The following is a 17,816-nucleotide window of genomic DNA, read 5'->3' as shown; positions in this document are numbered from 1 at the left end:
TTTATATTGATTTTTACATTATTTTAAATTCATTTTGAAGTCGAATCAAGTTGGGTTCGGTTATAAGCTCGGGTAAATATCAGGTCATCGGATCTATTTTTAAAACTTCTAACTAGAAATATTGCATCGTTTATTCATCATTTGTAATTTGTGATTAATGGTAATTTATAAGTTAAAACACAGTCAAAAGTGAAACTTATTTGATACGTCTCAATGTAAAGATTATTTATATTAATTTTTTATAATATAATAATAATAATTATTATTATACTGATATAATTAAAAAATATCAAGAATTAAATTAGTATATTAAACTGCATGAAAAAGTTAAATGTTACAATTATTTTAAAGCGCAAAACATATTTATCTAATTGGATCAAAAATCTTAATAAATTCGTTTGTTTCATGTAGAACCCGTTCCACTTTCTCCTTAAAATGAGTTGATTCTTTTACTTGTGCTCTCCTATCACTTGTTATCAATTCTTTTGTGCAAACACATATTTAAATAATATGAGGAGTAAGATGAGATTTTTTTGTGCACACCTATAAGCTTTGTTTCAATGCCTTTTGTAAACACATTCTTAGATAGAATGTGGAGCAATGTAAATTTCATCGGGCACTTTTCTGCTTGTACTAAAAGAGGCTTCAATGTAACAATGAAGACCAAAATTACAAGAGTATTCTTTATAAGATCAAAAACGAAATTTTAGGGCTTTTCTCGTTACCATTATAAGATATTAAAGCCCTCGTGAGAAATTTTCAAAATGATGCACTACTTAATTATCGACTAAGACATGTGAAGAAAAAGGAAAAAAAATCAACTTGCATTAACTATCAAATAAATCTGCAATCACGGGATGAATTGCAATGAGACGTACTATGCGAGATTCCAAAATTATATGCAGAAATATAATAGTTATATAAAAGAAACACTCTTAGAAATTAGTCAAGTACATAGCAAACTTGACTTTTTGTTAAAATGTACATAGAACAAATTTATTTGTTGTATCTACAATAAAATTCATTTAATATTCCGTTAGTGTGGTCATATGCAAGATCATGTTGTTTATTTGACTTCTAAAAGCACATTTAAACACTAAAATAAATTTTTACCAAATCAAATCAACCCAAACTTTAATTTCAATCACTCATAAGTAGAGCTGCTCAACATGTCGAGTTGGATCAAACTCTAAAATAAATTTGGTAGAGGAGGAAAAGTAATAACCGAGTGTAGTAGCCGTGTATATAATTAAAACTTTGTATTATTAATTGTTATGACTCTCTAATAACCTTTTTAAGACCCTTTATAGTAAAGCCCAATATTAATCCGACCCGTTAATAACCCACCATGTTAATAATTCGTTAAAATTAACTCGATTCTTAACCCATTAAATCGATCCGCCCCGTTCAACAGCTCTATTCCTGAGTCATTGTAAATTGTTGTAAAGCAAATTCCTCCCATTGTAAACGTGAGTTATTGTTGCAATTAATCAATTTTTGACTTTCTTCACGTTAGGTGGACGCCTGAAGGTGAATGCTTCTTCTTTCCGTCAATTAACTTAATTTCACTTTATGAATGTGACTACGTATTCATTGATCATTGTCTTTGTCTAGCTAATAGCCTATTACTTGTCATTAATTACAAATTTCGATGATTTGTTTCAGATATTCTAATAAAATCATAAGTATCCAAATTTATATATATATATATAAATTTTTCTTTTAAAATAACATCAAAATAACAACTTTCAAGTATCCAAAATAATTAGTGGATATCAAGAAATCAAATTAAATCAGTGGAGATGTGTATTAAGTTATTTATTTGGACAAGATCAATTGCCGTTTGGTTTGGTTGAGATTCAGATCGATAGAATTACGAGTTTAATCATTTAAAGTCGACTTGAATTAAAGTCGATTACAATTAGAGCATTGCAGAAATTCAATTTGCTAACTTATTGGGTAGGAGTCATATCTGACTTGATTCAAGATCAAGTTGGACAAGATTCAATTTCGGATTTGCATTAGTTGTTTATATCAAACTGAATATCAGTTTAAATGAGATACAGTTTAGGAGTAGCGTGTGGTTATAGTAAGTGGTTTATTGTTGTACTAGAATGCGTTATTAGCCGAATTCATTCTATGTAAAATATGGTTAAATAATAATTTGTGTTGATTTTAGATTAAAATTACTATTTTTTAGAAGATAAACTCAAAATATGAGAAGTAATACACGTCTTTATACATAATTAAAACATAAAAAATTATTGAAGTTACATACAATTCGATCAACACATGAAAAAAATAGTGTTTGACTGTATAAGATCTTAATACTTTAAGATCCTTAAATATTTGTTTGCATTTATTTATATTACTTTTACTTTAGTTTAGGACTTAAAATTTTAAAATAAATATAAAAAAAGCAAGGCCTAATTAGATTTTTAGAAGTAGTCAAATGGTGAATTAAAATTCGAGTCAAGTTCATTTTACCTCGCTCTAGCATTAGCATTATTAGTTGCACAAGAAAATGAATGTGTATCTTCTACAAAATTTGGCAAATAGGGCACCACAACTTTAGTTTTCCACATTCCTATTTGTACTACGTAATATATGCATGGTGGACCTTTATTGATATTTATCATCTCAATATTTTTGTTTTTCTTTGTCTAAAGACACGTCGGGCTTCTCAACTATTGTTTCCAAAGGATGACAACCCAAGCAAAAGAGAATTTAAAATATATTAATATAAATTAGTGGGCTCATCCCTCGTCTTTATATATAGGATTAACTTTATTGTTATTTTTCTAATTATATTATACAATTCAATCTCTCTAGAATCGGGGGACTTTTTTGACTGCGCTCTCCTTTATGGGTATGAGTTTTTGTTGTCCTTTCCTCCTTAGACTCTATCCATAGTTTTTCTATGAGCGGGATACATTGGGTATGATGATGAAGATGATGATTATACAATTCAATGTTAATTGAGTGGTTTATCAAATGACTTGAATTATAATCTAGATAAGTCTGAATCTAAACTTCCTTAGGTGCATATTTATGATTAGATACATAGTGTAAAAATATGTTAATGGTCGCGATCACAGTAACAAAGTGCTGATACGATTACGAGAGTGATACAATTATCGTAATGTCTAAATTAAATATCGGTTGAAACCATAAGATATCCTTTGATACAACCCAAACGTGATTTTATTACATCTTTACAACACGAAAAATATCAGTTCGTTTATTTTGAAAACATTTACAACGTGATCGATGAGATAAGATAAACCAAAAGTGTAAAAAAGCTTGATATTTTTCTCCCAATATAATAGGAAATAGTGGGTTAACTATACATACATATTTATGATTGAATTAAATGAAAAAATTAAAATAGTATAGTAGTGGCAACTAAGAAAAAGCTAGGAAGATAAAAAGTGTTAGATTAGCTAAGCAAAAATGATATCATATAAAAAAAAGTTATGTGAAGGCCATAAATGATGGGAACAAGATATGGTGATTGATTGAGGGCAAAAAAAGTTTTAAGGGTTGTGGATCAAATTTTAGCAACTATCTCTTGATTTTAATAATTGAATTGGATTCAAAGGCTGACAAATTAGAAATGATATGTAATTTTATGTTCAAATCAAAGTGGTTTTACTCCTTTTTTAAGGATAGGGATTGGGATTTTGTTTAATTTCTAGAAAAAAGAAAATCAATATAAAAGCAAATCCATTATTTGCTTATCATTGGCACTATTGTAACTTCACTTTTGCAATTTTATATGGGTATATATTTAGAATACATTTTTCTTGGTAATTTTATTAATGTTGATTTTTGTACTAGGTTTCTTTATCTAGAGAAAGAAAAAGGAAAAAAAAAAGGCTAATGGATCAACCATAGATACATGAATTTAAAGACCTTGATAACATTGTGATATATGGCTTGTGTAGTTCATTTTAAAAGATAATGTACTACAATAATCATAATTTTTTATTAAACATGAATAATTTCAACTATAAGGGGTGCTTGCTAAGAATGCACCAAGGTAACTTCTTATCTTAACAAGTCATTTTGCATAAAAGAATGTAAATACAAAATTAAACCGTAAAAAATTTGAAAAATCAAAAAAAAAAATAAATTAAAAAGAGAAATCAAGTAATTTATTTTTTGGATTTTCATCATTAACATCATCATACCCAATTTCCCGCTCAAAGGCTTATTATTTGATTTTAACTTTTAATTTTTAATATTTTTGATTTTTGATTTTATTTTTCTTATTTTTAGCAATTAACTTGTAAAAATAGGTCGCCATTTGAACAACAATAATTTATGATAAATTACCCTAAAATTAGAATTGTTTATATGGTTGATCAAAAGTTAAAATTGTAATTTAATACATTGTGAATATTCTAGGAAATATTGTGATTATATTGTTTCCATTTTTCCCTAGCTTACTTGTATTTCTATAATGAATAAGAAATCATTTGTAAAGCAAATCATTCTCATAGAAGACCTTACGAATTCTTTGATTTAGTTATCCTTATTCTAGGCTGTTGAGTATATATTGGTTATTTTTACCGCACTTGTGTCCAACATTTGCTAGGAGAAGGCCCAATTAATTCATCCATCAAAATATTGATTGGAGATTTAATTACCCTCATTTTAGACTGTTGAATATATATTGATTATTTTTACCGTAATTGTGTAAAACATTGACTAGGAGAAGGGCCTATTGGCCCATCCATCAAAGTATTCATCGGGAATTTTTATCCAAAATAACGAGCACCGTAATATAAATTGCCATTGAATCTTTGGTGAAAGATTCACAAACTATGTGATTTAATAGGGCCGTTTTTCAAGGTAGTTTTGAAGTGCAGCTGTTTAAGGTCAATTTGTAAATGGTTTAAATTGTCAAAAAGTACATAATAAAAAAAAATTTTCAAGAAATACCGAATAAAAAAATTTTGCAAAAAAATACCTAACAAAATTTTTTCTTTTCCAAAGAATACCAAATAATGTTTTCCTTCAGTTGACCGTCAAATATAATGGTTGACTGGTCAAAATCAAAATTTTTCTTCCTCATCTTTAATTTCTTTTTCAATTTAATTTCAATTTTGAGTAAAAAGTAGAGAAAGAAGATAGTGAGGAAATTAAATTGGAAAAGAAAATGTAGATAAGGAAGAAGAATTTTCGATTTTGACCGGTCAACCGTTATATTTGACGGTCAACTGAAGGAAAACGTTAATTGATACTCTTTGGAAAAGAAAATTTTTGTTAGGTATTTTTTGACAAGAAAATTTTTTATTAGAAATTTTTTGGAAAAAAAAAATTTATTAGTATTTTCTCACACTTTTCCCTTATTAAAAATGAGTTTTGTGCATAAGTCCTTACCATTTTATAATCTTAAATGCGTATATCTATTGGCATTGATGTGATGGAAATAGTTGGAAAAAAAGAACCGAATTTTGTTTATACAAAGACCCTTTTTTTATATTTTACCTAGGGCCCAAAAATTATCAGGATCGACACTGAATTTGATTTGTGTGATTTATACAAACCAAAAGATCTAAATCCTCTAGAGACTAAATCAAACATGATGCAAACGCATCCCACACTTCGTTACATTCTATGTTCATATACAAGTCTATTATGCAAGGTTAATAAAAGTCCGCTATCTTGATAGATAGTAGCTTTCTATCTATGGCTAACTCTCCATAAAAAAATTTAGATTGGGACATTTACGGATCAAGCATTGTCTATCTCGTCTAAAACCAGGCTCTATGGTCCAAAACCATTTTGTAGTTGAATGAAGATGTGGTGCAAGTAATCAAACATAGGCTAAATGAAAGTTAGACATTACCCTTGCGATATGAATTGGCCATGGATGGGTTGGAGTTGTAACATTTTTGAGTTGAGATCAGAAAGAAAATAAAATAAGCTTTAAAGGAATTGATAGTACTACTTATATCAATAAATTATGGAAGAATAAAGACTACAATTTTCAATGACCTACATCTTCCACTAACTATAACTATAACTTTAATAAAGAATTCAAGGCAGAAAATAATAAAGATCCCCTAATTTTAATTACAAGAGGGTTTTAATTAGTATGTCACTTATTAAAAAGAAATTAGGTTAACAATTACAAAGAAACCGACCCAAAAACTAAGTAACCATCAAAAGAACGTGCGAAAACTAAAAACCCGCAAAAAACTGCACAAGTCGCGGCTCGCGTACTAGGTTGCGGCCCATGACCTACCTGTTTTCCAAAACAATAGCTTTTCTTTCAGAAACTCGCGACACACGACCAAACGTACGGCCCGCGACCTAGGCGTCTTCCAATCCAGTAGCTACTCCGCGCCCCGTGTAGTACCCCGCACCCCGCGCACTTCGACTTATCTCTTGATTCATCTTAAAACTTGATCTTAGACTCGATTTGAGTCACAAAATCCCAACAAAATACATAGGATAAATAGCCTAATTAATAAAGTAGGTGATCAAAAATAAAAAAGGTGAATGAGCTAGACCAAGAAAAGCATAAAACGTGTAGATTTAAAGATATAAAGCGTGTAAAATTCAATGCTCATGCCTAGGTTTGAGGGGCCTATCAAAATGCTTCAAAGTGTAGGACTAGATTCTTAACACAAATTTTCCATTCATGTGAGACATGTCTTTAATTCGGTTTTAGTATAACCAATTATGAATTTTGTACACCAATCTAATATTAACGTTCTTAAAGAACCTAAATACAAAATAACTAGATTATATTTAACTAGAATATGATATAACTAATGAACCCAAACTAGAATAGTCTAACTTGTAGTTAATCATATAAATATTATAACCAATGTTCGAACCAATTGGTTTAACCTTAAGTATAACCAATTTAAACCCAAATCCATCATATCAATATGAAATAATATTATCGCGATTTGAATAGATTTAATTCAAAATTGACACGATGTGGTATCAAATTCGATCAATATTCAAACCAATTCGAATTAAAACATTGTCACGATGAGAAATTCGATAAAATTTTAATATGATAAAATATCTCATCCAAAACCGGACTAAATAACGAAACTTAAAACTCATAAACCGAAATGGTAAAAGTGGAGAAAAGTGTAGGTAAGCAACTCTATCGCACCGGCCGGCCCACATAAATATGTAGAAGTATAAGAATCTACTGCTTTTGGAAGAATGGTGAAGGGTTTGGTAAGCAAGGACAAGTGATGTCTGCCCATATTTCAGGTGGTGCAAACCTTAAAAACGGATAATGTACATTCTCTTTATTTATCCTCTTCCTTATTGTGTTATTATGACTATTGCATCTGTCTCGTGATTTTGATCGCAAGTACGATACTTGTAAAAATTAAAAAATAAAAGAAAAAAAGTAGATAAAAATATATGATTTATAATGAAGAGAAATATGTAAATAAAATTTACTGATGAGAATTAATAAAAAACGTATAGCAAAATTTTATATCAGAAATCAAAATGAAAAATACAACAAAAATTATAAAATAAAATGAGTATTAAAAAAGTTAATAGGCAGCTAGCTAGCATCTATTCACCACTCATCTAATAGTACTTCGCATATTCTTTGTTGCTGAATTTGTATAATATAAACTCCCAGATATTTTGGCTTTGCATTAGATTCTCTCCCATATTTTTTTTTAGTTCCTAAAATGCTAACTATATTTTTTATTTTTACTTCAGCCCTTTTATGGTGCTTCTACTTATTATGTAAATTCAGCGCTAATTAATTAATAACTAAACTTGTCTGCTAAACTAAACTAATTATATCTACTAAATTTTACTTTTTCTAGCTAAACTAAACTTAATATCATAAAATATTCACAACAAATAGAACATCAATATGCGACAAAGTGTTTTTATCGCTTATTTTGTCCCAAAAGATATTAGGCGACAAAATAAGCGACATATAGCTTTGTCGCCAAAAAAAAACTTGTCGCCTAATTTGTCGCTAACATTGATTACAGGTCATAAAAAAAATTGAATATTTGTCATTATTACTAAATAATAATAGTAATTACTACTATTATTTAACTATAACAACAAATATTTAATTTTTTTTAACAAATATACATTATTAAAGTAATATTTACACAACAAAACTGAACTAAATGAAATTTAATAAGTAAATTAAATTTTAACTAAAAAATAATTAGTAAAATGTTAACTAAAAAATAATTAGTAAAATGTTAATGGTTCTTTATTAGATTAATGATTCCCTAAAAAAAATTAATTATCCTTTCCAAATTCTAAAAAATAGATAAAATTCTAAAAATTCATAAATGGTCCAATAATGTGAAAGAACAAAAAGAACCCAGAATTGAAAAATAAATGAAGAACATAAACCAAAAAAAAAAAAACAAAGACCCAACACAAAAAATCTAAAAAAAAAAGGAACAAAAAACATGAAAAAAAATAAAGAACAAAAACATGAACAACAAAAACAAAAACTCAACAACTTAAAAATGAAAAAAAAAACGAAGAACAAAAACTTGAAAACAATGAAGAACAAAATCCAAGAACAACAACACTAAATCGAAGAAAAAAAACGAAGAACAATAATCCAGATCGAAGCATTCAAAATAAAATATTGGAAAGATTTTTTAAAAGGTTTGAGATTAGATAAAAGATAAGTGTTCTTTTCGAAGGAAGGAGAACGAAGGGTAGTAGCTTCCATTAATGAAGTGATTAAGCTTCTTGTAGAGATAAGTTTATCGGGATTTAAGGAAAGAGAAGAAATGTATAAGAGAAGGAAGATGGGAGAATATGGAGAGAGATATGGCACAAATGGAGTACTTAGCTTATAAAGAAAATGAATAAGTTTTAGTGACAAAATGTTTTGTTACATAATTTGTCACCAAAATTAAGAGAGATAAAATAACGACAAAGTAGGCGACAAAGAGTTTGTCGCAAAAAATTTTTTATTGTTCAATTAAACTTATTCTGCCCAATTACTAAAAAATAAACCGTTTAAAAATTTTAAACAACAATTTTGGTGACAAAAAATGTCTTTTTGTCGCTTAGTTTGTCGCCAAACTTGGAGACAAAAGCTTTTTTTTTTCGCCAAGCTTTTTTTTTTTTTTTTTGTAGTAACTTTAGGCATAATTATCGAAAACAATCCAACTTTTTATTCATTTAGTAGGAATGAACACACCTTTGGATTATTATCTAATAAATCAACTTTTGTTATGTATTTGCTCTTAGCATTTCTAATAATCATCCTCACACGGAATATACTGAGATCAAATACATATTAAATATGAGTTTGTTAGAAAATAATCAATAGGCGTGATTATATATTCATTGCGGATAAATAAAATGTCAACTAATAGTTGAATTTAGTTTAATTCTGCTTAGCATCATATTAATAACGTCATGTTCTATTGTCGTTATTTTTGGCTTTTTGCTATATACTAAACTTACTTTAATCTTTAACGAATAAAACATATTCCACTATTCTATAATTATAGACGATTAATGATACCAATTAAACTAAATCTATTTATTAAAATTTTTTTATATAATTATAGTTAAGAGAAAAGGTCCCACCCCACCACCACCCATCCTCTCCCCACCAGCCGTACTAGGCTCCCAAACCCTCCCTATCCTCCTGAAGTCACTGTCCGACCCACCCTCTTCTACCTCCGCAGACCCTAAACACCTCCCCCACCACTGAAAATGCCCTCTGAACACACACTTAAAAACCGTAAAACTGATGAATAATTACAAAGAAAAAATCATGTTTGAGAATGAACAAGGTAAATTAAAAAAAATTAATACTAAAATTCATTTTCAAAAGTAGGACTATAAATAGGTAAAAAAAAAAAAAAAAAAAAAAAAAAAAAAAAAAAAAAAAAACTACACTATTCAACAACCTTCTATTATGGGTAATAGAGGTCAAAATTAACACTACATGTCTATAATAATTAGTCCAATAATAGTCACCTAATCATCTATGAACATGATTATATTAAGAGACTTAGTGATAATGACAATATTATTTAAATACATGAAAGCTCTACACGTCTATGATAAATCCCACTAAATAAGCAATTAGAGTTACCTTTATTATTATACACTTTATGATCATGATCTATCATAACCATTGTTTTGCTACAATATAAAGAGGCGTTGCTTTTTCTATTAGCCAACTTATCACAACTTATCTTCTTAAAGTTGTATTGCGACTCATGTCAAGTTGCCCATTTTTCAGCTTAGTATGCTTATGATTAATGCACTAATCATCATCTAATTACGTCAATATCGTCACCTTCTACACCATGCAAACACTTTAATTAATTTGTACGTATGTGTGATTATTAATCATGTCAAAGTTGACTTGTAAATTTTTTATCTCGCTTCAAATTAATTGAACCCGACTCGATTCTCAATGACCAACTCGACTTCTCGATTCTCAATGACCAACTCGACTTCTTAATTCGGCCTATAAGTTGGTGATGTAATAATCCGAAACTAACCAATTGCTTCAACAAGATTAATTTGAATTAGTGCGGAAACTTAATACTTATATTGGGCTATTACGTCGATATGTAATCAATTACTCAACTATAAATATATTAACCACTATACATCTATTAAAGAATTTTAATATCAGAGTTTACAACATTTGAAAGATATAAAGAACTTACATTATAAGAAACATTTAAAACAATTTATAATACATAAATTTTTGCATAAAATCCGACAGAGTTTAAATCAGATAAACCAATTTTTTTTTTCTAACATAAAACTACTTCTTTCATCTATACCATTAATTAAATAAATACTTATCTTTGCTTATTGTTATTAATATTACTTAAATTATTATTATTATTATTATTATTATTATTATTATTATTATTATTATTTGAATTGAGATTCAATAAAATAACATTAGTTATACTCCCAAAAATTTTAAGTGTTACAGATTTATTGATTTTTGAGTATTATGTTAATATTTAATAGTAATAACCCAACTTCTTAATCTTTTTTGGTCAAATACAAAAGAAAAACTATTTTTTTCATTTTTACGGAAAAAAATTATATGACGTTTTATAGTTGATTTGGCATGTCTAGATTAAGATAAAAAAAATATTGAAGGTGCAAGACACCAAAAATAAATAGTACAATTGCATTAAGATTGGATATAAAATGGAGAATTACAAAGATTTTATTGACATTTTAATTATATGATTGCAACAAAATTACAAAGATTAAATTATGTCACGGGAATACAAAATAAAAAGAAAAACCAAATGGAAAAATAATTAAAATAGTAGACAAAGAAGCATATAGCCAGCTGTTCAAATCAACTGTTACGTACAATGCATGCCATGGTCCATGGATAATTCAAATTGGTTGATTAATTAATTTAAACCGCAACGGATATTTGAGGAGTATGATTGTTGAGACCAACATTCTTCATGGCTAGATCATCATTGTTGTTTTGGTGAAGATTAAGCATGTTTAGGTTAGGGATTTGAATTGCATAAACGTTGTCGTTTGGAGTAGTAGTAGTTGTAGTAGTCGTGGTCTTAGCTTGGCTTTTTATTGGTTCTTCTATTATGATATCATCACTTGAAGGTTCCTTAAATTTCCCAACTTCTATGTCCTTCTCATTTGGCTTTGAGTTACGGTACATCATGTATAGCACCATTTGTACAATTCCAAAGCTGAATCCCAACACATTTGGAATCTATATAAGAAAAAACAATTTAATACTATTAGGCTTACAAATTGAATTTTAATATTATAGTGTCGAAGCTTTAATTACAAAAAATTATGGCTATTTATATGTATAACTGATAAATCAGTTTTAGTTGTGTTCCACGTGAATTCTTATTTTCATTCATTTTGATTATCTTTCATCTAAATCTGTAAATTTTGATTTTTTTTTTTGCCATCATATTTTGTTATTTTCCTCTAAATTAATATTATTCGATACATGACAAGAAATAAAATCATACCGCGATGTAGTAGTCATGCTTGAGGAGACCAAAGAAGAACCATGCAACGGCACTTATGGTGAGGAAGAAAGAGAGGAAGAATGGCATGTACTCAACACTCTTGGTGCGGATAACTTTCCTCTGCGCGCAATAGTTTTTATACATGTTAATAAGCATTTGTTAAGGAATCAGCTTTATCAGAAATTTGAACCGATCATTTTATTAATTTCATAATATGTTATATAGTCTATCGAAATTAATTAGACCGAGTAAAAGTATTAGTTACCATGACACCGAGGGGTGCAACAAAGACGCACAATGAGAAAATGAGACAAATCCATCCAAGGATCAACAAACGAGTACGAGTAGTATGTGCAATCACCATAGTGATGAACACAATAGCTCCAAAGCCAAAAACATTGAACAAAGCTAAGTTCTTCAAGGTTGAGATCTGCAATATATTTTGTTTCATATATCAAATTACTGAACGTATTTGAAATTATATTTTTGTATGTACTATATTAAAATGCCCGATTAATAAAAATCATTTGAGCACTGATTATTTCTTTGTTATCAAGTTAAAAGTAAAATTGTGCAAATTATTTTATGACGTTGAAATAAGGAAAGTTGTAAAAATGAATTACATACCCTAGCTTTCTTGTTGGCATAGATGAGGAAAATAGTGAGATAAATGGTTTCAATGAAGACCCCAAAACAGTTAATAGTAACAAGAAAAAGAACATTTTTCTTGATGTATGCATAGAAGAGCCAAAGCAATGCACTAAAGAATGCAACCACATAAGGAATACTCTGAAATTCTTCAGTTGATTTCTTCTTATAAATCCGGTAAAATGTTGGACTGCAAATTAAATCCAGATTTAAGAAAATTAATTATTAAGTAATCAATTAAATATTTTAATTAAAAAAATTGATCCACTAATTATGAATACTTACATTGGAGAAAGAAAGACCATGAAGGAAATTGTGTTACCTGTGGGAAACCAAAAGTGTAATAAAGGAATCAATTACTGTTGGAATTTAACTTTATTTTCAGGTGCATTTTATGTTGTAACATGTAAACAAATTATTAAAAAGTGAGAATACATTATTATTATTATTAACATTATTATTATTGTTTTTGTGGTGCTTTAATGTTAGTGCATGTTAGACCTTTTGCCATGCACTAATGAACAACTCCATGATTAAAACTTTGCATTTCACAATAATTATGCATCTTTGGCTAATGGAATTAATATGTTATTAAAGCTATAATAATTTCTTCTGCTAAAATCGATATTATTAAATTCGAATAGAAATAAACATGTATAACAAAGAAATCGTAATTTATACATCATATGTAATCGTAGTATGTAATGGAATTAATATATGTAAATAAAGATATGTACGTAATATGTAATTATTTCAGCTTCTGCATGGTGATTGAGTTAGCAAAACTAATTGAGTATCGAAAAATTACCTAGGACACCAACGATGTTAACCCATGGGAGGTTCTCAAAGAAATGGGCAAAAGACATTTTTGTGTTCGGGTTTAGGGTATCGGGTTTTTCTGAAGTGTGTTAATTGTGAATGAGCTTAATAAAGAGATACTCTTTGTATGTATTTCTCTGAGTGCAATTGCTTGCTCTTGGACGAACTGGTAAGAGTATGGAAATCGGTTTATATAAGGGAAAAAAGTAAGTAGAAAAAGAGAAGTAACAATTTAAAAAAAACACAACTTTTGCATGCAATTATTATTATTATTATGTGTAGAAGGGAAGTAGCAATGAAACACTAGTCCTGTATATGATTTAGTTTTGTGGTGATAAATTAAAACTCTATCATCATCTTTTTTTTTTCTTTTTTGCTTTTTTATTTTTATTTTTATTTTTATTTTCTAAAGAATTTTAATATCTTTTCAAGTTGTTTCACCCATTTAGACTTTATACGTAATCCTCCCACTATCTAAAATCTCCTTCTGGCATGCACCTACATTCCTTGGTTCTTCCTGATCTACTCTTCTTTTTCAGTCATTTTTCTTAATTTGTTATAGTTTATTTTGTATAGTATTTTATGCCGAATTCAGGATACTGACATAAAATGTGTCGAAAACTCACCTTTTTATCTCTTTATGTGTGCTAAATCAATCCGGTTGTAATTCGTCTATATTATGTCCTGTAATTTAATGCTAATAGGTTTTTAGTTAAATACCAGACTAAACAGATAAGAACCTAAATTTCCGCTTATTGTATTAACTCATATTATAAGCTATTTTTGGTAATTGAAGCTATTAACCTTCTATTTGGTTGTCCTAGTAGTAAATACTTGTTGCTGATTAGGGTTATAGGACTTGGGAAATGGAAGACTCACAAATATATCTTTATGATGTGTCACCCACCAAGTGGTTTAAGGTTTACAACTCATAAAATTCAGTTTTTGAGAGGGGTTTGAATCCCCTCCCTCTAATGTCTTCAATTGGAAATTACTCATCCTTAATTTGATCAAGTTGTTGCACCTATTTTTCTCTTGATCCTAGTCACATTTTTTAATTGATTATGTTTTAGGAATGATATCTAAGATTTTATCCATATTAATTACTCTTCTCTCTGAAAAACATCATTTAACTTAAAGAACTCTTATACATTTTTGTAAATCTTTTACGTAAAACATGGCAAGATTTTGTAATTTATTGTATACGTTCACATACATGGAAATGATTTTAAGGGTAGAAAGAATTTATTTTTTTGAAATTTTTTTGTTTGAATTATTGACTAACGTGATTTTTTTAAAAATGTTATGATTGTTTTAATCTAATTAAGATCAATGTTGGATGTATTCTAATAGGTTGTGCAACAATGGCTTATTAATCACTCATATCTTTTTCTTGCAAACCTTTAACATTAGTGTATGCTTAAAATATTTGAATTATTTGTTCAATATAATTAAATATTGAGTGTCTTCAACTTTTCCGACAATTTTGTATCTTAAAATACTTAACATATACTACGTAACTTAATATTGAGTTTCTCTAATTTTTTAGGGCCCTACACGGTCGAACATATTGAACATGCTCAGAACCTCCGATCCCCTGCAGGAAAAGGCGGGGCATGAGAAAAACTTGAGCTAGTTTAATTAATCATTTTTATTAGTTTTATTAATTTTTATTCACACATTTAACTTACATTTTCATCTCATACACATTTTCTTCCACATCTACATAAAATATACTCGCTCCTATTCATCTGAAGTGTTCCATTTATTTTATGCACTCTATCCAATGCACTTATTCAATTTTTAATATATCTAATTATGTATAATTAAAAATTACAAAAGTTAATATTAATAAACTTTACATTAAAACAAATTAAATAAGATCCCATATGACTATGTTTTAACTTATAGATTAATAATAAAATACAATAGAAGAGTTAAAGATGAAGTGTCCCAAAAGTAAATGGGACATCTAAGATGAATAGAAAGGAGTATATATATATATATATATATATATATATATATATATATATATATATATATATTATCACATCTGCACATTTATATTTGAGGCTATTTTCGAATAACAAGAAGTATACGCACGTACGTGATAATGAATAAATAATGAGAGGATTCAGAATTTCAATATTTTTTAAAATCAAAGAAAATTGCATAATTCCTTGAACTATAAAATCTTTGTAAACCAGTTAGATTAAAAGCCATTTAAGCAAGGATATGTTCATGCAAGTGTCAAAACAAAAGTGAAGAACTTTATGTCATTCAACTTAATTTTAGGCTTGGATATGTCTCGATTAATTGAAACTCCATATAACTGATTGATATGAAAGAAGTGATTATTGGACTCTAATCTTATCTATATACTTTAATTTTGTACTTGCATCATTTTTAATATTTGATACTCCCTTGGTTTTTTATTTGATGTTCAGCTTTCCAATTGCAAAATTTACCATAAATAAATACAATTTTTTAATTTGTTTTTTACAATAATACTAATTATTGATTATCCATTAATAATATAAGTTACTCTCTAACATGTAACTTTATCTAAAACAAGTAAAATAGGTCTTTTATATGTTGATTGTAATGAAATATTTAGCTACGTGGTTAAATCTGCCACCACTAGGGCAGTTCTCAGCCTTGCTTTCTCTAAATCTTAATGTATTCATCAAATGTATGTTAAAAATGCTTTTTTACACGGTCTTCTCAATGAAATTGTTTACATACATCAACCAATGGGTATTTGTAACAAACAATATCTAGCTCATGTTTGTCTTCTTTAAAGTCTTTGTATGGTTTAAAACAGGCTCCTCGGGCTTGGTACCAAAGATTTGATGATTGTTTTTTTTGCTATCTTTAGGTTTTGTCACAATAAAGTCAGATCACTCTTGTTTATCTACAAAAATGATTCTGACATTGCATATCAGATCTGTTGTATGTGGATGACATTATTCTTACAGCCTCTTCTGATCGCCTTTATACTTACATTAAGACTCCTTTTGGTTCTGAATTTGCTATGAAGGTTCTTGGTCCACTGAGTTATTTTTGCATATTATTGTTACTCGTCATGACCATGGTCTCTTCTTATCTGAAAAATAATGAATATGCTGCTATGATTATTGAACGTGTCGGAATGTCTAATAGTCCATTAATGTTCACTAAATCCAAACTTAGTGCCACCACTAATAAGTATCGTAGTCTTGCAGATGCTCTTCAATATCTCACATTCACTCGGCTAGACATTTCTTATACTGTACAGTAAATCTGTCTTCATATACATGCTCTGACTAATGAGCATATAAGTGCCCTTAAGCGCATCATCCGCTATCTTCAGGGTGGTCTTTCTTTTGTTCTTCATTTGTACAAATATAGCATTGATCGTATTATCTCATATATAGATGCAGGTTAGGGCGGTTATCCAGACACTCGTCACTCTACCTCTGATTACTGTGTATTCCTTGTAGATAATTTAATTTCTTGATCCTTCAAATGCCAACCAACTTTTTCCCGTAGTAGTGTTGAGGCAGATACAAGGGTGTTGCTAATGTTATTTCTAATTCATGCAGGATCATAAATTTACTATTGCAGTTGCATTGTCCAAATCAAGCTACTCTAATTTATTGTGACAATGTAAGTGCAATTTACCTATCCGGTAATTCGGTTCTACATCAACACATTAAACACATTGAGATGGATATTCACTTCGTCTGAGAAAAAGTGGCACGTGGCAAAGTTCGTGTGTTATATGTCCCATCCCGTTACCAAATTGCTGATAATTTTACAAACAGACTTTCGCTGATTTTATTTAATGATTTCAGGGATAGTTTAAGCATACGAGAACTTCCAACTTCAGCTGTAGGAATGTGTTAGAAAATATATAATTTAGAAAATAATTAATTTGTATAGAATTAACTTTATTGTATATATTATTTCTTTGAAGTCAAATATTTAGCTAAGTTATAGCTATTTACCTTATTTCTAGCAATCATAGTACCTATATTGTAGCTTACTAGGAATAGAGTTGTATATTCTTCACTCAATTACTCAATGAAAGCCACAAAATTGATTGCCTTCATTAAGCATATGAGAATATTTTAGGCACCCTTAATAAACATAGCTTAATCTAGCTTGCTATAACAAGTCATTGACAAGAGGTACAAAAATCAATCGAAAATATGAAGAAGTAATTAATATAACCCTAAATATGTATTTGTAAATGTTTATAATACATAAAATGTTCAATAGAATTTAGGTGTAAAAGAAGTTAATTATCATCCAAAATTTGATAGCATTGCCTTTTAGTTATTGGTTGGTAGCATGCCACTCGTTATT

General features: G+C 28.6%; 2 protein-coding genes across 2 annotated transcripts; one reads left to right on the top strand and one right to left on the bottom strand.

Annotated features, from left to right (window-relative positions):
* Nucleotides 1-11,150: 11,150 nt before the first annotated feature.
* Nucleotides 11,151-13,718, bottom strand: LOC130798358 (bidirectional sugar transporter SWEET13-like). The gene is made up of 6 exons (XM_057661299.1): nucleotides 13,456-13,718; nucleotides 12,933-12,969; nucleotides 12,627-12,837; nucleotides 12,265-12,429; nucleotides 12,000-12,119; nucleotides 11,151-11,728 (listed from the first exon to the last, which is right to left on the bottom strand). Exons 1-6 carry the CDS (start codon nucleotides 13,511-13,513, stop codon nucleotides 11,405-11,407), a joined length of 915 nt encoding a protein of 304 aa, XP_057517282.1. The 5' UTR covers nucleotides 13,514-13,718; the 3' UTR covers nucleotides 11,151-11,404.
* Nucleotides 13,719-16,219: 2,501 nt separating this feature from the next.
* Nucleotides 16,220-16,746, top strand: LOC130798759 (uncharacterized mitochondrial protein AtMg00810-like). The gene is made up of 2 exons (XM_057661858.1): nucleotides 16,220-16,223; nucleotides 16,412-16,746. The coding sequence occupies exons 1-2, from the start codon at nucleotides 16,220-16,222 to the stop codon at nucleotides 16,744-16,746; spliced, it is 339 nt and encodes a 112-aa protein (XP_057517841.1).
* Nucleotides 16,747-17,816: the final 1,070 nt, after the last annotated feature.

The sequence above is a fragment of the Amaranthus tricolor genome, chromosome 13 (assembly GCF_026212465.1).
Source record: "Amaranthus tricolor cultivar Red isolate AtriRed21 chromosome 13, ASM2621246v1, whole genome shotgun sequence".
Lineage (NCBI taxonomy): Eukaryota > Viridiplantae > Streptophyta > Magnoliopsida > Caryophyllales > Amaranthaceae > Amaranthus > Amaranthus tricolor.
Note: the sequence above shows the minus strand (reverse complement) of the source record. Positions and strands in the feature narration are given on the sequence as shown.